Consider the following 22,525-nt stretch of genomic DNA (forward strand, 5'->3'; position numbering starts at 1 on the left):
TACATTACTCAAAACTAAACTGAAATGTGACGTTATAAGTACTTCAGTATTTCTGTCAAACCTCTAACACTAGCCGTTGTATTTTGTGTACCTTTTTACAAATGATGCATGGTTCAGATCAGGCAAGCCAGAAAGGATGAACCGTTCGTCTATGCCTCTTTTGTTCCATTAAACAAACAGATGGGGAATTTCCAGCAGATAAAATACATAATTTTACTGTTATTTCTAGAAATCAGAACAAAGGTCCAACGCAATGTTTCTGAATAATTAAGTGAAATGATGATGCACAAACCTACATATCACTTCATTTTATATAATTCATTACTTGATTATCATAATGCTGATTCATCTTTAAGCAGTAGAGTATACTGAGAAGAGACCAGCGGGGGCATGTGGAATATGTTATATTCTGGAGCTATATTGTTTGTTTAATAAAAAAATACTTTGTTTTTTAAACGTTTTGCAGCATCAGCCTCCAATGTTGTTCCAACAGTGTGTAACGGACGGGAGGTGGTGGACTCCACAACGTCCTCCTTGTGAACATCCGCTGAGTTCCTTTGCCAAGCATTGTAAACAGAGTTGTATAATCACTAGTCCTGAATCAGGTGTTTCAGATATTAAAGAGGTCATACAGACGATCGTCCTGACTTTGTTGTCCTCAAAGTGCTGTGAGTACAATGTCCCAATTATTTCATTTTGTTCTTTGACTCGTAGCGATTTGAAATGAGATGCCAATAAAGTCGCATATAGCCCTCGTTTTTATTGAAGATTCTACATGCAACAATGGAGTAAATTATAGTAAATCTGTTAAATGTAATATATACAAGACGTTTTTAATGTAGACTTTGGTGAACCAGTTTGTGCTTTCTTGTAATTTATGTAAATAAAATGTGTTTTTTATTAATGCCAAAATGACTGATGTTTATTTATTTGCACATCATTATAGGATGCTTATCTCGAATAATGAAATAAACCCTGTCATCTTAATAACCTGCACACGTTTGCCAAACATGTTGTCTTACAACACTGCTATATGTTATATGTTATTACACCTGCCTGCCTCTGGCTGCAAGCAGATACACATCTGTAATATGCTGAATTAACTGCACATATAGTGCTTTTTAACCTCACATTACAAATTCCTTTCCACTTCTTTACTTTGCCTCCCATTCACCTTTACACCACTCATACAATGACAAAAAGCTGCCATCAGGAGCAAATTTGGGGTTGAGTCTTGCTCAAGGACACTTCAACATGAGGACAGAGGGAGCCGGGATCAACTGTGTGATGAGTGGAAGCTTCTGCTCGACCTCCTGAGCCACAGACCTGAAAGAAAGACTTATGTCAAGTTCCTTGACTACTCAAAATACATAATGATGTAAATGCAAATACATTTTGGACACATTCTGGGTCTGGTAATCTGAGTGGTTGAATATATGTATATCAGCTTCAATCTATATCACCTGTAAAACCAAACTGTTTCTACATGAACATTTCCAGCACACATATCATCGGCTACTATGGGGAGAAACCACACACAGCAGCCGGTAGGTACCCCTGTCAGCACGAGGCGGCGGCTTTGGAAAATAGACCTGTGCAGCATCTGTGACATAACACTGCCATCTTGTGTCCAACTTGTTTGATCTAATCTTGCACTTTACAGCATGTAGGCAGCCCTGGGGCTTACTGTAAATAGAGTATATGCATATGGAGGAAGTGGACAAATAATCAGAGCATTGTCTTATTAAATCTGCTCACTGGACATCATAAAATTACTTTTATTAAATAGACAAGGAACTGAATGGACTGCAACAACTCCTTTCTGTGATTGTAAAAATAGAAATGTTAACTTGTGTATAAAGGTGAAAGTCAAAACTATATGTCAATTATCTTTACTATGTCAACCTCTATAGGCTAAAGATGCACTTCCAACTTAAACATCATTATTCTGCCCTTGCTTCTTAGGTCTTTAGAGACTACCAGACAGTAACTGTGACAGATAGCTGCAGCACGTTTTCTCAGTTCAATCAGAACAAACTATGGTATGAGAGGAGGGATAAACAAATATGAAATTACATTCTGCAACACTTGGTGTCTCGAATGCAACACATGTGGGGCAGAACAATCATAATCATCACACTTCTGAGTTGTCCTATATGTTGTTTTTGTGCATTTAACAGAAAAAAAGCTGCACATTAAGTTTATTACTAAAGAAGAGATACCATGTAAGGAGTTTGGCTTTTCACAGTAATTAACAGTGAATACAATGACGGTAAAAAAAGAAGAAGTGAAAGGGTATTGAATATGTTTTCTTCATTCCTTTTGGGACCTTCACTAAATATACTGATCATATAATATATATATAATATAAGAATGATCTGTGGAACTCCTCAAGGATTTACTGTTTTTATAGCATTAGAGATCACACTGTTTCTTCCATCTTCAGATACAGCAAGCCCCTTTGAGTTTCTTAAATAACTCGCTTTCAATCCAATAGGATGTTTTTGAAATAGATGAATGCTGGTCGGATGAAGCTGTTTTATAACAATATTTACATGCTCAACTGTGAACTGTACATTATGTGTGCTTTAGTAAAAACTCTTTATTGTCTCCGTCTTTGAAGTATCAAATAAATATACTCAACTGTGAAGCTATTTTAACAAAGGGGAACAGTGACACGCTTAGACAAGTTGAGATTTCTCTCAAACGTTACATTTGTAAATGACTACAAAATAAGAAAGAAACGGTATGAGCGGAAAAAGACAGGATAAAGACTTAAATTGCCACAATTGTATCATTCTTCTTACTATTATTGTGGCGTTGTTTTTGTGATGGTTTTGAAAGAACAATACCCGGCGTGATGCGCCAGGGGGCGGTAGCGGTGAGACTTCACTCTGCAGCAGCAGCCAGGAGAGGAACATCCAGGCTGCAGGCGAGCTCCTCCTCTTCCTCTGACTGGAAAGTGAACGCAAACTTCCCGACAGTCTGTCAGACGGCTTAGCCCATCTTCATCCAAGTGACAGCTTCAGCAGCGAGGACACTTTGTCTGTCTTTACGTCTACTTTCTTCCCTCCCGGCCGGCTCATATTATTAAAAGTTACAAAGGTGAGTCCCAGCTTCGGTTCAGCTCGTCTTCAGAGCTCACGGGAGAGAGCGAAGTCCCTCCAGCTTCCTTGTTCCAAACAAATCAACACTATTGTTGCGTTATTACGACTTGTTAATAATACGTGTGGCAGTGCATACAGTGACTGCTTGGTAATTCATAAGTAAGCGCATGTGCGGATAATTCATGCATTTGTTTTGAGCGGACAGCCAGAGAGGGTTAGCTGCTAAGGCAAGTCTGAACTTGCCCAGGCGTCATGCCCAGACGGCCAACATGGCAGCTTTCTCTGCAGGGTCTTCAGCCAGCATCATGCCACCAAAGAGACGAGCTGCTGCTGCCAAGGCAGGTGGCAAGAAGGTGAAGAAGGAGCCCGAGACACCGAAGCCCAAGGATGCCTTCACCTCTACAAAAGAGGCCCTTCTGGCCGCAGGGCCACAGGTAAAAGGCAAGAGGAAGGTGGATGAGTATTGCACTCTGTCAGGCGCCGGAGAGGTAAGAAAGATGCTGTTATTACATTAGTATACACACTTAATTACATTGGTACACATCGCTGAATGTTATGCAACCGGATTTGGGGAGAAAAGTACGACTTTAAAACGGTTCTGTATTGTTTTCAACAGGTGCATGAGGACTATGACTGCATGCTCAATCAGACCAACATTGGACATAACAATAATAAGTTTTATGTCATTCAAGTTGTTCAAGAAAAAAAGCATTACCATACATGGAACAGATGGGGTAGAGTGGTAAGTTTGTCCTCCTGGAACAGATTCCTTCTAAAATACCTGCTGCACTTAATTCTGTATTGCTTATACATATTTATTATAATTAAAATATTAGCAACTACTAATAAATAAACCATCTACTTGAATTTGAGCTGTAAGCTTGTTCCGCTCTTGGAAGTGGGTTTCTCTGTTAAATAATTGCCTCGTCTCTAAATTCAGGGGGAAGTGGGCCAATCTAAACTCAACACGTTTGATGACGCTGAGAAGGCTGTCAAGGACTTTGAGAAAAAGTTCAAGGACAAGACCAAGAACAACTGGAGCGATCGGTTAAATTTTGTGTCTTACCCTGGGAAGTACACCCTCATCGAGGTGGATGGAGAGCAGGATGCTGAGGTCAAGGTAACCTGAATGTACATCTCTCTGAAACCTTAAAGTATCATTTGAGTTAGTTACCACTGTACATGACAGACATCATCAAATAAAATTGTTTTAAATTCTGTATCAACACAAACTGAATGTCATTGGTTGTACATTATTGATATTCTAGGTGGACACTGTCGATGGGAAGAAAGTCAAAGTCACTCAAAATATCCAAGATTGCACTCTTGACAACGCCACCAAGAAGCTCATCGAACTCATTTTCAGCAATGACATGTTCAAGGAGGCGATGGAATGTATGAACCTAGGTGGGTGTGTCTCAGTTTACCAACCATTGACGACAAACAGGTTTGTGCAGTCTGCAAAAGGTCACAGTGCAGAAAATACCTGTTCTGTTACTCACCGCGCTTGCTGTACTAATTGGGATGAGAGCTGCAAAGTTGTCTACTATTAAATCAACCGACAACTATTTTAATAATCGATAAATCGGTTGAAGTATTTTTATTTTTTTAAGAGAAATAAGTCAAGATTGTCATATCCAGCTTTTTAAATGAGGGCGTTATCTTAGTTTTTGGAAGCACGTTTTCCCCATTTCTGACATTTTATATACCAAACAACTAATCGATTAATCGAGAAAATCCGCTGCGGATTAATTGACAATAAAAATAATCTTTAGCTGCAATCCTAAATGGGGTGCTAATTCCAAATTATGTTTGCTTTCTGCAGTTCAAGGTTGATTTCAGTGCTTTTTAGAAAGTTGCAGATCAAAGCGTGCAGAATGTGACTTGTAAATAATTAATCGCTGCCACAAACAGAGGGTGAAGTCTGCATTTACACAATGCACCTCATCTCCGCAGATAGAACATACATGATCCAAATTTTCAGCTTCGCTAACAATATCCTTGTTTTAAAATTATTTGTATAATGTTTTAAAGTAACGGAAGTCACCATCTTTCTTTGCAAAAACATTATAACTAGTTTGATATGTGTTCTTTTGTGTGTGTCTGTGGATGTGACACAGATATCAAGAAGATGCCTCTGGGTAAACTCAGTAAGATTCAGATTGCAAAGGGCTTCGAAGTGTTGGAGGAGATCGAAGCAGCATTGAACAAAAAAGGCAGGAACAAACCTCTGGAAGAACTTTCCTCAAAGTTCTTCACCACAATCCCACACAACTTTGGCCGGAACAGACCGCCAACAATCGATGACAAAGAGATTGTGGAGAAGAAGAAAGAGATGCTTATGGTAAGATTTGTTAAATTATACGTTGGAATGAGCTGTCTTTCTGTGATGTTTTCTCAGTCATAGACTCACTTTGCTTTTGCGTGCTCGGTAAAGGTGCTGGCTGACATCGAGCTTGCCCAGACTTTGAAGTCGGAGACTGAAAAGGCCCAGGAAGAAGAGATAACGGAGACGGTTCCTCACCCTCTAGACCAGGACTACAATTCTCTCAAATGCAGCCTCACACTAATGAACAAGGATTTAGAAACCTTCAAGGTACTGTGTCAAAAGTCAGTGTTTCCATTACCATTATATTGGGGGGGCGGGGCACCTCCCTGGAAAAAAAAACAAAAACCGCCCCCCTGTAATTTTCTCTACAGCGCCAGATCACAAAATGTAATTTACGGTTCTCTTTCCTGTAGAACAGATTTACACCTTTTATCTGTTATTGAACAAACTAAACGGCCGTATTTTATTGATCGGATCGACACGACAGCTACGTGGTTGCGCGAGTTCCGCCCTCATGCGCACAGACGCTTGCGCGCATACAGGTGAGCACTGAGCACACGCACAGCAGCGGACAGAGAGCGTCGAAAAATATGTTGCGTGAAAAGTAGACAACTACGTTATATCTGCATTTTAAACGCTCCCAGGTTGAAGATGGCATCAGTAGCTCTCCTGCAAGGAGCACAGGAGCAACTCTCTGAACGATGCTCTCTGAACTGAAAGTAAAACGAGTCAAAGTGCTCGTGTCTTGTACCAACAATGAGCTGCTGGCTTCACACATTACAAAAGTACAAAGTACACGGACATAAAACTAAGTCATGAAAAAATACATGGAGAAATGCCTGTACTTTCAGGTAAATGTTTAGTTACGCCGTTAACAGGTTAAACTTGCGCATGTGCGACTCACCGATTCTTGGCTTTTTGCTAAAAGTCAATCTCGGGAAGTCTGCGTCAGGTTTTTTTCTGCTGTTCTGTCTCTTGAAACAGAAAACAGATCTCAGATGAACATGGAGCCTGAACTGAGAGCGGCCTTATCAAATCTACAACCCCGTTTAAAAAATATGTGGAGAGGAAAGCTGCTGCTTTCCTCTACAAGTATAGCTCACTGCAGCCACTAGTACTGATACAACCTGATGGCTCCCATATCTGCACTCATTCTGTTTTGTCAAAACAATATTAGCTTATTGTTTTCCACAATTAGCTATTTAGTAGTAACTAAATATTGGTTATTTTTTTGCACATACAGAACATTATTTTCATTGTTCTAAGTGATTGCAATTAAAAAAAGATTGGTCTTATGGAGCAACATGGTTCACTTGAAAGTTATTGTAATTTTCTTTATTCAGTCACTATAAAAGCACAGAGGGAGTCACAAAATGATGTTAATTACAGAAAAGGTTTGAGAACCACTGCTTTAAGTGTGTGTGTCCGTCGTCACCCTCGCTCCCCCCTTGAAGCTGTAAACCTAGGGGAAACACTGAAAATGATAACAAGGTTTAGTAAATACATATCTCTCAGATCATCTTCTATTCATGTTGTCTTCCTGTTCACTAATATTATCTTTTTCTCATTAAAAGATCGTAGAGCAATACCTGAAAGCGACTTCAGGGGGCTATCGTAAACCAAAAATTGTGAATGTTTGGGAGGTTGATCGTGAGTCAGAGGTAGGAATTGGAGTCCATCTTGTTCATTGTGAAGCAGGAGACTGTAGTCCTGTGACCTAACATGTACTTTGCACAATGCAGGGAGAACCGTTTCGCAAGAATGATGATCTGGAGAACCGCCGTCTGCTGTGGCATGGCACAAACATAGCGGTGGTGGCAGCAATCCTGAAGAGCGGTCTGAGGATAATGCCGCATTCAGGAGGCCGTGTTGGTCGCGGAATCTATTTTGCATCTGAAAACAGCAAGTCTGCAGGTTACGGTGAGGACCTATAAAAAGAAAGGGAATAAAGAAGAAAATGAGAGGTACATTGTTGCAATTCTAACTATGAGATGATGTTGAAAATGTCCCATTTTTCTGCCGTGTATTTCAAGTGCGCACCTCTAAAAATACTGGAGTGATGTTTTTGAGCGAGGTCGCTCTCGGCAAGGAATACACTATCACACAAGATAACAGCTCCTTAAAAAAGGCTCCCGCAGGCTACGACAGTGTGGTGGCACGAGGATCTGTGGAGCCAGGTACAGTACTTCTTCAATTTGACTCTGACAAAAAATAAAATAAAACTCTCAGCTTCACTGTCAATATATTGAGTGCCACGTGTCTAAAAGATGTTTGTGCAACATTAAGTGTTTTTTTTACTCAACATGCAAAAATAAACTGTTTAGATTCAAGATCATGTCATTTAAAAAAAATACTTTGCTCATTTTGTTACTAGTTCCCCAACATTGTTAAAAGAAAAACAATACTTGATTTGAATTTGTTAAATTACATCATGTCGCTGATGTTTTTTTGCTAAAATTGTGAAATTCTGTGTTCGTCAGATGCATCCAAGGACATCTTCATCACCCTTGAGGGCAAGAAGATTGCGGTGCCTCAGGGTAAGCCCATAGATCAGCCCCAGTTCGCAGACAGCTACTTCAGCAACAGCGAATATCTCATCTATAGAGAGAACCAGTGTCGCCTCCGCTACCTGCTTGAGCTTCATATGACCTAACTCAAGGAAAGGAAAGAAGCAGGTCCTCTGAACAAGAAAGGTTTCTCATACCCTCTATATAAGGGTATATAAGGGGCTTCAAAAAGCTTGGCTGTGCATATACATTCAGAAATTACTTTTCTGTGCCTTATACTTTGCACACTGTAAAACTGTCCTGACCGCGATAGACTGCACTTTCAAATATAACTATTGACTTTCTGTATGTATTTTCCCATGTGCAGTGAAACATTTACTTGTTCACTTGTTTAAATCTCTACAGCGCCTCTAGATATTTGCACAGTTTTGTTTTGAAATAAGATACTGCACTTTCAGGCACCACGACATGATATATTCGGCCTCTCAGTTCTCGTCTTATCCGCTTATCCTTTCACATACTGCATTATTTGATCAGCGTGGCGAGTTGGCAACGCTTATGTAACCCTGTCCCTCAGAGAGAAGATATCGTTGATAAGTAGGAGGACTTTACTGCATGCCTTTGCAGTGACAAAAATGTTGACAAATGTTATATACTAGACTAAAAGTAAAATCATACTCTATGCATAGATTTGTTTACAGTTAGAAGTTTGAAGTGCTATTTGTGGCTAATATTCAAGCACTGTTACAAATCGAATTTGTACACAAAGTGCTTCTGCTATGCAAAGTAATGTAACATGTATGTCATGATAAGCTTGGTCAAGCTTGCCCAGGTGGTCTTATAGCTGTTTTATACATCACCGTATGGTTCAGTAACGAGCAACTCGCCTTGGAATGTAATCGCCTCGACAGTTTTGCACTAAGACATAATTTGAACCAACAATTAATAAATAACTTCACTTTAATTTGTTTGTTTTTTTTTCTTTTGGATTTTGTGGTTGAAGACTTTAAATCATTTGTATACTTGTTATTTACTAATAATGTTGTTCATGTAAGCAATGTTCAATATAGGGCCGGGTGATATTTGATAAAGACAATTGAATGTATTTGCAAGTAAATCAAGAATGATGGTTATGGTTATGTGTGAACCATTTCAATAGGTTGGCCTTGGACATGCTAGTAAACTTCCCACAGACTAATAAGATCAGGATGACTTTTTATCACTCAGGAATAACATTTTGAGGACATTGTGGCTGCCACATAAACAAAATATATTGATAATGCACTCACCGGCATAAAGTTCATAACACAGATCCTTACTTCACTTCCTTATAATGTCCTAAGTAAAGGACATGCACTGATAGAGGCATAACATATTTGTTCACGAATAATCTCCCATATTAAATTGAACCGCTTTAGCATGATGGAGGCAGTTCATATTCTGAATACGAACATGAGAGGGGTTCGTAATATTGTTCCTATCCTGTATCTCTGGTCTTCTCAAAGATGCTCCCTTCAAATGATCACTTTTTAATTGCTGTATGTTTATTAATTAAAATGACTGCTGCTCCAGCCTATTTTTCACATGTCAGCAGAGGTATTTCTGGTTATTTTAGCAATTGTTTACCTTTATCGCTGTACTATTTACCTGAAATCATATCCCGTATGAAATCAACCACATGCAGGATTTATTTTTATACCAGTTAGTGATTATTCATTTTAGTTGAGCCCAGCATTATATTGATTATAAATAGCTTATTAGCAACCAGAACTGTTCTATCTACGCTTAAAAATGCTATGGGCCAACCTCTTCGAAAGAAACCAGATCTCTATCGTCTGTTCTTTGCAATTTTAGACTTGTTTTTATCAAAGATGTTTGAATAAGTGGTTTCAACCCAACTTTAAACTTGTTTGTATCTCTTAATAATGTCTTTATAAAGTTACAGTCAGGTTTTAGAGTTTTAAAGAGAACAGAAACAACCCTCCTCAAGGTACCCAAAGATGATTTTAGTAGCCGACGGGGAGAGCTTGATTTAAAGTTTGTTAGACCTTTGTCAGCCTTTGACACTTAAACCTACTTTATAAATAACTCACTTAAAAAACAAAGAGAAAATAAAGATACAAAATACTTTACTTAAGAAACTTTATTGCCCTTCACGACATTAACTCAGAACACATCAGGGAAACACAAGCTGTAACTTAGTCCTTAAAGATCCATCAATCAAAAACATAAATAAATAAAAGCTAATCAAACAATACAAACAAACTAATGAATTTAAATTCATTTAACTCAATAACTAATGAATGTAAAAACAGGTAAGCAACTTTACACAGTAAACAATTTCTAATTAGAAAATGGAATCCCTTTTCACTGCCGATCCCTGTTACTGTCTAGAGCAATATCATAAAGACTTTGCCGGCTGCACGGTGGTGCAGTGGCGAGCACTGTCACCTCACAGTAAGATGGGTTTGATCACGGATACCGGGCCGCCCTTCTCTGAGGAGTTTGTACGTTCTCCCCATGACAGCGTGGGTTCCCTTCAGGTTCTACGGCTTCCTCCCACAGTCCAGGTTAAGGATTAATTGGAGGCTCTATAAAAAAAATGCCTGTATGTGTGATTAGTTGTCTCTCCCTGTGAGCCTTGTGATGGCGACCTGTCCAGAGTGAACCCCCACCTTCACCCAATGTCAGCTGGGATCGTCTCCAGTGCCCCTAAATTGGATAATGGTATGGTATAAATACTTTGCTTCCTGACATCTCCTAATGTCCAGTAATGAATTTTGTCTTCTTGTGTGAAGTTTGTTTTGTTCTTAAGTGTGTTTTAGTCAAAGCCCGCTGATAAAGGATTGAAAGACAAGAATACGTGTCAGTATTGCAATAAGCTGAACCCTCAGACTCTGGTGATACGCTCTCTTCGTCGTTTCTAAGGATGAGAGCTTGGCAGCTTATGCTAAGAAGAGGGAACCCGCATGGAACAATCCTCGAGCTCAAATCACTTTTTGGCACCTTCTGTGACCTAATTCACCCCTGTGGTTTGCACATATTGTGGCATAGATCCACTCTGGTTACTCTTTCACTCCAAGGCTGTTTTTCGTGGTTAGCAGCAGTTGGAATGGACCGTGTAGGAAATAAAGAGACACAAAGAAAAAACAAACCATACATGAAGAAAAATCTCTTGGCTTTGTGTAGTGATAGCCTCTTTTATTATAGTATGCTATGTCTTATAAAATATGAAAAAGTAATGTCAAAAACATGTCATTGTTAAGTCATAATAGTCACAGCGGTGGCGGGCTGTCAGGACCGTCTAAGCCTTCTTTAAAGACAAACTAAACAGAATCACAAAGTTATAGCTATTTCATAATTAAAAAAATAATATATTTTTTTTAAATAATTAGAAGTTATATTTATTTTATAATGTAATTTTTTTCACAATACACTACAGGGATTATAATCTCATGTCACAGCTTCCTTCATCTGTTCCTCTGCTCCTTCAGGCCTCTCGTATGGCCTCTTGTGATCTGTTTAACAGCATTTTTATCCAATCACATTTCACTTCACTTTATCTATGTAAGAGTAGCCTGGTTAATATACATGGAAGGGCCTTCGCGGGCCCCTAGACGTGTGATTGGTCACAGGGCCCGCGTGACCATTAACATGCGCCATCTACCATCTCAAACCTTGAAGCTGGAATATCAGGATTTACTAATGATCTCTTTCCCACAGCTCCGTGGAGTCCGCGGGGCGTCCCCCCAGTCCGCCTTTGATGTGGACTATACAGCACTCATTGAAGGCCTAGTTCTAAAACCACGGCCCGCCACTGAGTCACTGTATAGAAGGCCTTCGTTATACACAATTATTATATAGTGTGTTCTAACATGTCATAAAAAAACGTAGTATAATGTTTCATAAAAGTAATAATTCTTGTAAAATATCATGGTATAGTTATATTAAAAAAAATTTATGAATCATAGTACAAAGTTAGTATGTCGTGAATCAAATCTCGTATAAAATCATAGTATAGTATACCTCAAAAGTGAAGTACTAGCACACATGTTGTTGTACTACATGTTATTATGTAGTACAATTATTGTTATTAGCAGTAGTACTTACTCAAGGAGACGGACCTGGCTGCATCAGGGTAAATATGAGTCCCCTTAACTTATGGACATTAGGACCCAGGGAAGACTGGACTCTGGGATAGGAGACAGTGGAGTGTGTGTCTATTTGATAGCAAGAAAAAAAAAAACTCATCACACACAATACAATGTGTGACAGTCACTGCCATACACAGCACAGGACAGGAATGAGAGAGTGTTACTGGAGGATGAGGTGAAGAGAGAAAAAAACATCATTTATCATGAAAGGTCCTCGTGGAATAATTTTTTCTTTTAACTAGATGTTTACGTCTGGACCTCTGCTGCCGCTACAGAATAACTAACCCTAAGACACTTAGTTAACTGGACCTGATGAAATGGATTTACAGTCGGAGAATTAACTATTTCATTTTGTGAAAAAAAAAAGATTTAAGCTGATTGAGGACTACTCTTTCTAAACATGTGGGATCTCAATTGGAGCTTTGCAAAATCAAACACCTGGTCCACCTGTTTGGTCTGGTCTGACACACACGGAGTAGATCATTGGTGAGTCAATACATGCATTATCAGTGTTTTTTTATGATGTATGTGTTATGACAATTTTTATTTAAATATGTTTTTTACCACAATGAGATCTGACGGTATTGATATCAGCACTGTTGCACACTGGATAGAGTCACTGTCTGGTATTCTTTTTTGTAAAAAAACAAAAACAAAACATTAGATACTTCTTGGAGAAAAGCAAACTTAATTCTTTATATTTTTTTACAAATGTATTCTGGGAACAGACTTGGACAAAGAGTAAAATGGTAAAAATATGTGTCTTAAAACTGCAGTGTACTCATTTTAAAGATGGCCTTTAGCCAGCAAGATCTTTAATTGTCTTCATCTTTGCAGCACTCAGAAAGGTTAGACTTGTATTTCTCATGTGTTAATGGTTTTACATAAATTTTCTCCATACATCCAACAAAAACTCATGCACATTGCCTCTTGTTTACTCATAAAAAAAGGTCTTTAAATTTTATATCACATCTGTTCGAAACTCCTTTTTCATTGAGTCTGTCTAAAGGGAGAATTTACAGATGTAACGTAACATATATTTGACAGCAGCTGGACCTAAAACAACTGGAAGCCAACAGCTCAGACTATTGAGGCGTGTCACTGCTTATTGTCCTCGACACTCTTGTCTTTAACATCAGTGTAGAGTGGCCCTCAAGGTGGCAAATACTGCTTTCACGTAAACAAGGTTAGTCATTACTGTATTTTATGTAAACAGTTTCCAATTTACCCACAACTACATCTGTTTACACGGAAATCACGCAAGCAACACATTTCCAATTAGAAATCAGCAGAATTTTACAGCAATTTATTTTTCAATCCCATTATTAACTGATCAGTCCCAAGTGTAAATATTATAAAGACATTGCTTTTCCGATGGATAGTTAAATGTTTATAACTAACTTTTTTCTATCCCCTTAACAGGACATCCAGATATGAAGACATCTCAAATACAAATGGAGGATTTTGAATGAATAATGCCGGCTAAGATTGGTCCCTTGATAGCCTCTGTGCCAAATCACTCACCAACTAATCTGACCACGTCCCTATGGGAGTCCAATCCTACAGTTCCTGCCGATCTCGGCGTTGTCACAAGCTCCCAGTCTCAGATTAAAGACCTTTTTGGGTTGTTTTGCATGGTGACCCTTAACCTCATTGCTTTGTTGGCCAACACTGGTGTGATGGTGGCCATTGCCCGTGCTCCGCACCTGAAGAGGTTTGCTTTTGTGTGTCACCTTTGTGCAGTGGACCTGTTGTGTGCCATCCTCCTCATGCCTTTGGGTATCATATCCAGCTCAGCGTTTTTTGGCACTGTGGTGTTTACGATTCTGGAGTGCCAGGTTTACATTTTTCTCAACGTTTTCCTCATCTGCCTCTCCATCCTCACCATCACAGCCATCAGTGTGGAGCGTTACTTCTATATCGTGCACCCCATGCGCTACGAAGTCAAGATGACCATCAACCTTGCTATTGGTGTCATGCTCCTAATCTGGGTCAAGTCAGCCCTCCTAGCTTTGATCACGCTGTTTGGATGGCCAGCTTATGGACATCACAGCTCTATCGCTGCAGCTCACTGCTCTCTTCATGCGAGCCACAGTCGTCTAAGAAGTGTATTTGCTGTGTTCTTCAGCGTGGTTTGTTTCCTGGTTCCTGCAGTGGTTATCTTTGCCGTTTACGGTTCCGTGTACAAGGTAGCTCGTTCTGCGGCCCTGCAGCAAGTCCCTGCTGTGCCAACTTGGACAAATGCAAGCGTTGCTAAGAACCGCTCAGACTCCATCAACAGCCAGACCACCATGATCACCACCACCCGTACTCTGCCCCAAAGACTCTCTCCAGAAAGGGCCTTTAGTGGAGGAAAGGCTGCCCTTACTTTAGTCTTAATTGTGGGTCAGTTCTTTGTTTGTTGGTTGCCCTACTTCATCTTCCACCTGCAAATGTCCCTGACTGGCTCCATGCACAGCCCCGGGGATTTAGAGGAGGCAGTCACCTGGATGGCGTACTCCTCCTTTGCAGTTAACCCGTTCTTCTATGGCCTCCTAAACAGGCAGATCAGAGAAGAACTGGTCAAGTTTCGACGCTGCTGCTTGACCCAGCCGGCGGAGTTTGGGACCTCCAGCCATGAGGGCTCCCTTCAGGAAAACTTCCTCCAGTTCCTCCAGAGAAACAGCAGCACAGCTGAAACCACATCCAGCACGGCCAACTCCCGACCCAGAAATACTGTGGATTCAGGCATAAAGATCCCTGGACAAATACCTGAGGAGCACGCTTAGACATTGAGCAACATGAGTTCTGAAAAAAAGTGCCTTTTCTTCCTAATGAATCGGTTCACATTACAAGTCTAAACAATACTGACACGCCCATGTGTACATTGAAATGATTATCGGTCACCTAAATAATGTATTCTGCCTAGACCGGCCACAAAGATGTTCCTTCTTTCAATTTAAGTGACAGAAGACAAAATCTTTCTTCTGTGTACAACTCCACACTTGATTTGTAAAACTCAGTCAGCTGAAGCTTCATAGTTTTTGTTGTGTATATGGATTTTTTTTTCTACCCCAGTTAAATTACAACTGCATTTATGGATCTGTCTGTTGCCAGTGTGGACAGTTGGAACAATTACAGGAACCAATGATTTGTTTAATACACATACAGACATATCCTTATTGTTTTCAGATAGACTTAAACAAATGTGACCCTGAATATTGCACATCTCGCCCATTATTATGCTCAGCGCCTTTCATTGTCTGATTTTAGGTGGTTGTTATGACTGTAACAAGAAACATTGGTAAATGTCGCCGTTGCATATTTTACGTTCATACTACAATTGACCTGTTAGTTTATCAAAGTGAAAAGGTCATGATGAAGATTTTGATGTTTAATTGTATGTCATTAGGAAAAAAATAGCAGTCCATATAAACATGAATTAGTTCCCCTACATCCTATTTTGCATGTCAATACCCTCCATTTATATTTTAAACATAACATACTGTATCTTTGCTTTGTTATTAACGTCAGACACTTTTTTTTTTTTAAAGCTGCAGAAATACAGTGAAGAAACATTCATGTGTTGTTGCTCAGTTTTTAGCCATTATATCATTATATTGGTGACTGAGTGTTGAAAACAGTGAAGTATTGCAGGTAAACGTAGCCCATGAGTGAGTGGAATAACTAACACGGTGGCTTCTGCAGTGTGACGAGCTCCCGTGAATCTGAGGGACAATTACCCAGAGTTCCTGTGTGCGACTGATGTGCTGATAGACGGTGAATGTCATCCACCACTGTCGTCATGGAAATTGAGTGAGCCTGTGACTCACATAGCAACAAGCAGCTTTAGACTGACTATATATGCTTTAACTTGAAATTCTGATTTTTCTGCTAATTCTGTCTTGCGGCTGCTTTTCACACACAGACTGGTACACAGCTCTATACGGTGAGAAAGAAGCTGATTAACATGTGAATAAGAGCATGAGGGAAAGTACGAATATGGACTGCTTTCATCGTGGCATGGAGACGGCGAGGCAGAGATAGGGGTTTTACGATGGAAATCACTACTGGGCATTGCTAATGCTCGGAGAGTGGTGACAAAGTGCTCTTTTATGGCCTTTGCTGTAGGTTTTAGTCTTTCACAAATAGCTGTCATGACAAATAAAGAATAGTGTGGTCATGGCAAATAACTGCAAACACAATTTTGCTGTATGGATGTAACTAACAGTGGGTGTGCACTTAATACTGTGCGGTGAATATACACACTCGCTCTCTCACCACGATATGTGTGCAGAAACTGACACACAATACAGAAACAAACTTTTTTATAGCAATACATATGTTCGTCTACTCTACTCATTTCATGTATTGCCATTGAACAATGAGACCAGAAGACATATTTTTAAATGATTCATCCGAAATTCAGGACTTGAGGATAGCTGCTGACATGACGTCAATAAAACCTACAATGTGCACGCAGATATTTTAACTTCATGAACCCTGTTATCAATACAATGAAAGAAACGTGGTTGGGACAAAACATCAACTGGATCTAGAAACCAAACACAGTCTGGACAACCATTCACAAGATACAGAGATCTGTATTTGCAACCTGAGTTCAGACATTGTTGACTAAAACAGATTAAGAAGATATTGTTCCAGAAACACCTGGAAAGACAGGTGTGACAGTTGGACACTTTGATTTCTCTTCACAAATCTTAATAAAAATGCAGATTTTTCAATTTGATCAATTTCATGAAATGATTTGTCCTCATCTCTTCATAATGTGTGAATCCTTTTCAGTGTCTCAGTCTGGAAATTGAATTCCAGATGTGTAGCACCAGTGTGGTACACGGTACGAGTCACAGCAGCAAAGATCACTCGCTGAGCCAGGTATTTCTCTAGAGGGCTGTCAGACAAGAATTGTAATCTCAGGCTGAATAACTGCAAAAGAAAGGTCATTCACTCCATAGTTGAGTCACAAGCCTTATCTGGGATGAAGTGCTGAAAGACAACTTGCGACTCCTGTTAGGCAGCGCACGCCTTTTTATGTTTCTTGCAGTTGGTGAGAAACTCAAAATCCAAAAGCCTGCTTGTTTAAATGGTCAGGAAGGAGAGATGTGGATTAAGGAACATTACATCGAAAAGAAAAATCAAACAAGATGTTTGCTGTTTGTCAGGTAACATCAGAGTCTTTTCTTATTGACAAGCTTATTGATGTTTATCAAAACCACTGTCCACTTTATCTGGACCTGTGACAGGTGCTGTACTCAATACCGTTAACTCAGAACCAAATATCAAATCTTTTTCAGTCAATTGATACCTGCAGTTGATCCTTTTTGACTCTTTGACTTATCAAAACTAAACTAGCATCTGTGCCGAACAGGATCGACAGACACAATCACAACACACTATTGCAGGCTCCTTATTACGATGGTTTCCACACAGCAATAATCATCAGCTAATTGGACTCTACTACCAATGCAGTACTGCTGCCAATGGTGACGCAGGTCCTTTGGTGTTATTGTAAGCAGTGGGCACTGGGAGAAAATTTGCTATTTGGGAACATGTCAGTGCAAAATACAGCTGATTTGACCATCAGTGACAAACAAAAGCTGATTTTGTATTTATTTTTTACGAAAAAGACAAACCATGACCAACAGAGTGCGCTATATACTAGTGAATTGTCCTCCTTCCTCATTGTTTGGACATGTCTGATAATAAGGATTCTAGTAAATTTAAACAGTGAGATAGGTTAAAAGTGTCTTGTCATTGTCTTTTCAAAAGGAGGTATGAAGACAATACAATAAGAGTCAGATTGCTGCTGCCTTTGGATTATTCTTATCCGTGAACATTGTATATTCTTTGCAAAGTTAACTTTTGCACACACCTTGGTCAATAGTGTGCACATTTCATCCTCTTCATGAAACTATTTTTTTACATTTTTAAAAGAGATTTTTTTTTTATTATAATTTTTAAAAATGTTTATTTGTATTTATATTCATGGTTGTAGACTTGGCCAGTGTTTGCTTTTTGTGTGTGTAATATGTGTATTTGTTATGCAGCAAATACCAAGGCAATCCCTTTTATTAAGGAAACCTACATTAGAATAAACCTGATTCTTACTCAATCCAAAAACTTGAGACGTATGAAATGTGCTGTGTTTATGATCAGATGCAATTTTCTTGGTGTCAGGTAAAACGTCAGTACTTGCCTTGGTAACAATTGTAGAAGAGGTGTTGATTGTGTGGCTGTTTACTGAGGTGAAACCGCTGCGAAAGAAATACTCCTAGTGTCATAAAATATATGAATTCATTTTAAAGACATAACATGCGTGTGTTGAAAAAAACTGTACAAACACAACATACAATACTCACAAGTGATAAAAGCAGCAGGCAGTACATAAAACTACAAGGCAAGGAATCTAAGTCTGTTTGTTGTCTTGAAAAGCAATCATTTGAGCTTCTTCACACTTGGTGGGTGTATTGCTGGAATCCCAAGGACATGCAATGTCCAATGTGGTGCAACGTTGGACACGCAGCACTTTCAATATTAATAAACTTTGAATTAACATGCATAGTATGTTCAACTCAGGCCACGGCTCATTGACTGCAGTTCATTTTAACTGCTGGATATACGAACATTACAACCAAACTGTCTCTTTTCTGGAGTCTGCAGGCGATGAGCGGTTATTGACAGCACTGCTCATATTGCTAATACATTCACTTTATTGCCCTAATGAATGGAGCTGCAGAAGTGCCAAAAACGGTGTTCTTAATGGATCAATACAGTCAACTCTGTCTTCATGACTATATTACCATGACAGTGCCAGAATACTCCCCTGATCGTATTTAGTCACTCAATATTTAAGAAAGAAGAGAAGGTTGATTAGCGATGGCCATTAGCCATTTTTCATGAAGGTCCAAAGGAGACTTTCCACATGGTGTGTCACATGGAAAAGGCCACTGAAGACAAGCCTTTAAAAGTCAATAAAGGCATTCCTCAAGTAGAAGCAAAGCAGTCAGAAGTCCACTATGTGACATCTGGGTGTCAGTGACAAGCCTGCAGAGCAATAAGCCATCCTCCTGCTATGCCCTGCTCATCCTCCACATTTCCAATGACCACAGCCATCAACAGAGCCGGGACACAGCTCAACTTGGTGGAAATGGAGGACCAGGGATTAAATGACACAGGAACAATGGAGCTGATGGAGGTCAAAGTGTATGCACAGTCTGAAGATCTAAATTCAATTCACAGTGACGCAAGGCCTCCGATTCATGACAGGGATCCTAAAAGAGTCAACACGAGTCTTAAGGTAACGAGTGTGCAGTGTCACTGGGGTCCATGGAGAACACATAAACCTTCAAAAACACACAGCAAAGGTAACAAGCTGACGCACGTCAGTTCTGTTGGGAAAAACAGAGGACTTGACGGTTCAGTTAAATAAACAAACATGAAATAAGAATATCTGTATGGTTTAGGGGTGAACTGGTTTCTTTATGGACACAAGTCATGATGATGAGAATAAATACATTATCGAAATAAAGCTTTCATTTTGGACAAATGTTTATCTAGGACCATGGCTTTCAATTTTTTTCTCATCTATAACGCTACCAACGTAATAAAGTACATTTCATACTGATAATACTGACCTAAAGTGGACACGATCACACACACACACACACAGTTCTATAATTGTTTCTGTCAATGAAATCCTAAACGGCAAAGTACAAGGAATGAAAAAATGATATTGCAGTTAAAAATGGCTTTGTGCAGGTAGTGTGCATGCACACCCATCATTGTCAGTCTGCATGCTAATATGTTGGTCTGCCATGCCTACACATCTAATCCCTGTTCTATTATATTTTACATGTTTGAGATAAACTGTCCCTGGAAATCACTTCCATTTTCTCTGTGTGTGTCTTGAGGTCTCGTTTGAGGATGTGATTGCAGAGCCTCCCTCGGTGCGGAGCTTTGACAACGTGTGGATGTGGAGTCACACCCTGTTTGAGGTGTCCAGACTGTGGATCTACCGCTTCATCTCGCTCCTTCTGGCAGTGCCAGTCTCACTGGCAGCAGGGATCCTCTTCGCTGTGCTCAGCTGCCTTCACATCTGGTAGGACTGCTGTAAAACTGAGATGAGACAGAGTTTAAGTGTGGATGAACTGCTAAACACTTCTTCAGGTAAATAAGAATTATTCAATAGGTAGTTGAATTAGATAAACTTATTTAACCTTTTCCCTACTACATATTGTCCCCCAATGAGAACAGTTTTTAGGAGCGTAGAAGTATTTTCACATTTCATGTTGTTGTTTTTTACACCTCCTTATATCTCTCCAGGTTAATCATGCCCTGTGTACAGCTCCTGCTCATCAACATGCACTGGGTTCAAACTGTGTGGGGAAGCATACTGAACATTCTCATCAGCCCCCTATGTTTTAGTATTGGAAAGAGCTGTGGTCGGATCACCATCCATCTGGCAAAAGATGAAGACAAATAAAAAACACGCTGTGTTGCTGCTTGGTAAAGAAAAAGAAAAAGAAAAAAGCGAATTGTAATAGATTGTATTCTGATTCCAGCCGATAAATCATAATCTGCATCATAATTGTCTGTAATTACTTTGTATAATTGCATACTGACATATTGACATACAACTTGTCCCTTTTGTGATGTTAAACAAACATGTTGACATGTAAGTTATGCTTTAACTATATTACAGAAGAAAATACTACAAATGTAAATTATTGCAACTAAATAAAAAATAAAACTGGCCTGTAATTCTTTAAAAAAGACCAACAAGCAGACAACAACATAACAATCTCTAAATTCTAAATAAGTTGAATGAATTCACATTCGTGCAAATCATTAAATGACTTGACATTCTGATTTTAATGTACTTAATTCTCAATACCACAATATCCAATAGTGACAGTATAAAGACACTTTTAAAACTGTCCAGCATCTGATATGGAATATTGAATCGCCTTTTAAACCAATCATGAATCATTTTTGGCTTTTTATCCATGAGTTATGATTATTAAATATATCATATATAACTATGAAACTGACATGTCTTTTTTTTATCATGGACTTCATAACAGCACAACATCATACATGTGAAATACTTTAAATTATTGTATTAAAGGTTATAGTTTAAGTGCACATAAGCAGTAGACTTATCGCTGGTAGTGCACAATATATTTATGGACATCATGTAGCCTTTTTCAGAGACTGTTATAAAGAGTAAGAGCAAAATAAAGTAAGTCAGCTGGTTAAAATATAATGTTTAACGGCAAGAAGACAACACTTTATTTTTATTAAGGTGTTCATGCTACTTTGAAGAAAAAGAGAAAAGAAAAAGTATGATCACAATAATATTTGTTCACTCTAGAGGAGGAAGACTTTGTTGCTGGCGTTAGATGAAAAGTGTGAAGGACCTGAGTCAGCGGCAGTTAGCTTAACATAGCTTAGCTTAGCTTAATTCAACATAACTACTGGGAACAGGAGGACAGGAGTTTATAAGGGGTGCAGTTACTTCCTGGAGTGTCACTTAAGGTTGCCTTTTTAATTAATTAAACAAATGAGATTGGTGATAATTAGTGAGGTCCTTACGACAAGGTTGTACTTGAAAGGAGCCACACTTTCATTCCCGCCTGATTCGGTTTTACTTCTCAGCGAAGCTAACTGGGAATATAGCATCACTTAGCGAGTGCTATGATCTTTCTCATCTAACGATCGCCAACAAAGTCAAAAAGTGCATTTCCCTAATTGAGCACCAATGAGTATTTTCAGAAAAATATCTCTGCTTAAGAACTAAAGAACGTAAGTATACTACTTTTTAGTACATAATACAAGTCAATTTGTAGGTTTGTGTGTCAAGTAAAACTGCACTGTTCAATAAACCATCCCGAGTTGATACCCCTCTGACCATTACATTCTATATGACTAAATATAGCTCTGAGAGGTCTGAGAGCTGGCGTGTCTGTCTACATTAAATGAACGACAGGAGCAGTGCAGTCTCAGCTGATTGCATTGACGCCCATAGAGGCAGAGGTATGCCCACCATGTCTCTCTACTGAGCTATTTCTGTCCCTCTGCCTCCATGTCTAACTGGCCTCAACTCTCTCCATACCCCTCTAATTGGGTTGTCTCTCTATCACATGCACTCAGATCCCATTCCCTCCCTCCCTTCCTCTCTCTCTCTGTGCCCGTGTTTTCCACAAGGGAACAAGTCCATGCACCGAAGTCACGCTTCCTGTTGTGTTCTTACACCCTACTGACTGAGATAAACAGCAACAGAGTGCTCTGGATGCTGTGAGACCTTGCACCGGTTTTCATAGGCACCCCCTCCTATTCCCCCTCTTTTTGGCAGCCCCACTCCGTATGTTTATGCGGCCTGCTGATATAGAAAGCAGACTGAAAGCAACAACTGCACAGCTTAAGAAA

The 22,525-nt window shown here is 39.4% G+C and overlaps 4 protein-coding genes across 6 annotated transcripts in view; all 4 read left to right on the forward strand.

Moving 5' to 3' along the window:
• Positions 1-901, forward strand: part of grm2a (glutamate receptor, metabotropic 2a) — a 28,984-nt gene extending 28,083 nt beyond the window's left edge. Inside the window, exon 6 of the mRNA XM_068594837.1 lies at positions 467-901. Within this exon, the coding sequence (XP_068450938.1) occupies positions 467-540 (74 nt within the window). The 3' untranslated portion in view covers positions 541-901. The remainder of the gene's footprint in view (positions 1-466) is intronic.
• A 2,044-nt stretch (positions 902-2,945) lies between these two features.
• parp3 (poly (ADP-ribose) polymerase family, member 3) lies at positions 2,946-8,907 on the forward strand. The gene is made up of 11 exons (XM_068595218.1): positions 2,946-3,105; positions 3,396-3,595; positions 3,724-3,849; positions 4,048-4,227; positions 4,376-4,514; positions 5,228-5,451; positions 5,545-5,703; positions 7,011-7,097; positions 7,179-7,356; positions 7,470-7,613; positions 7,917-8,907. Exons 2-11 carry the CDS (start codon positions 3,413-3,415, stop codon positions 8,087-8,089), a joined length of 1,593 nt encoding a protein of 530 aa, XP_068451319.1. The 5' UTR covers positions 2,946-3,105; positions 3,396-3,412; the 3' UTR covers positions 8,090-8,907.
• A 3,117-nt stretch (positions 8,908-12,024) lies between these two features.
• gpr61l (G protein-coupled receptor 61-like) lies at positions 12,025-16,806 on the forward strand. 3 transcript variants are annotated; one of them, XM_068593397.1, is made up of 3 exons: positions 12,025-12,583; positions 13,145-13,283; positions 13,520-16,806. In XM_068593397.1, the coding sequence occupies exon 3, from the start codon at positions 13,573-13,575 to the stop codon at positions 14,863-14,865; it is 1,293 nt and encodes a 430-aa protein (XP_068449498.1). In that variant the 5' UTR covers positions 12,025-12,583; positions 13,145-13,283; positions 13,520-13,572; the 3' UTR covers positions 14,866-16,806. The 3 variants fall into 3 exon arrangements, with proteins under 3 accessions (XP_068449498.1, XP_068449499.1, XP_068449497.1); XM_068593398.1 differs by having other exon boundaries at positions 13,148-13,283; XM_068593396.1 differs by lacking the exon at positions 13,145-13,283.
• A 2,390-nt stretch (positions 16,807-19,196) lies between these two features.
• On the forward strand, positions 19,197-20,579 carry LOC137796715 (caveolin-2-like). Its single transcript, XM_068594807.1, has 3 exons — positions 19,197-19,394; positions 20,008-20,195; positions 20,420-20,579. Exons 1-3 carry the CDS (start codon positions 19,197-19,199, stop codon positions 20,577-20,579), a joined length of 546 nt encoding a protein of 181 aa, XP_068450908.1.
• Positions 20,580-22,525: the final 1,946 nt, after the last annotated feature.

Source organism: Clinocottus analis, unplaced genomic scaffold, assembly GCF_023055335.1.
Source record: "Clinocottus analis isolate CAN_PGR_092001 unplaced genomic scaffold, fCliAna1.0.p SCAF_3, whole genome shotgun sequence".
NCBI lineage: Eukaryota > Metazoa > Chordata > Actinopteri > Perciformes > Cottidae > Clinocottus > Clinocottus analis.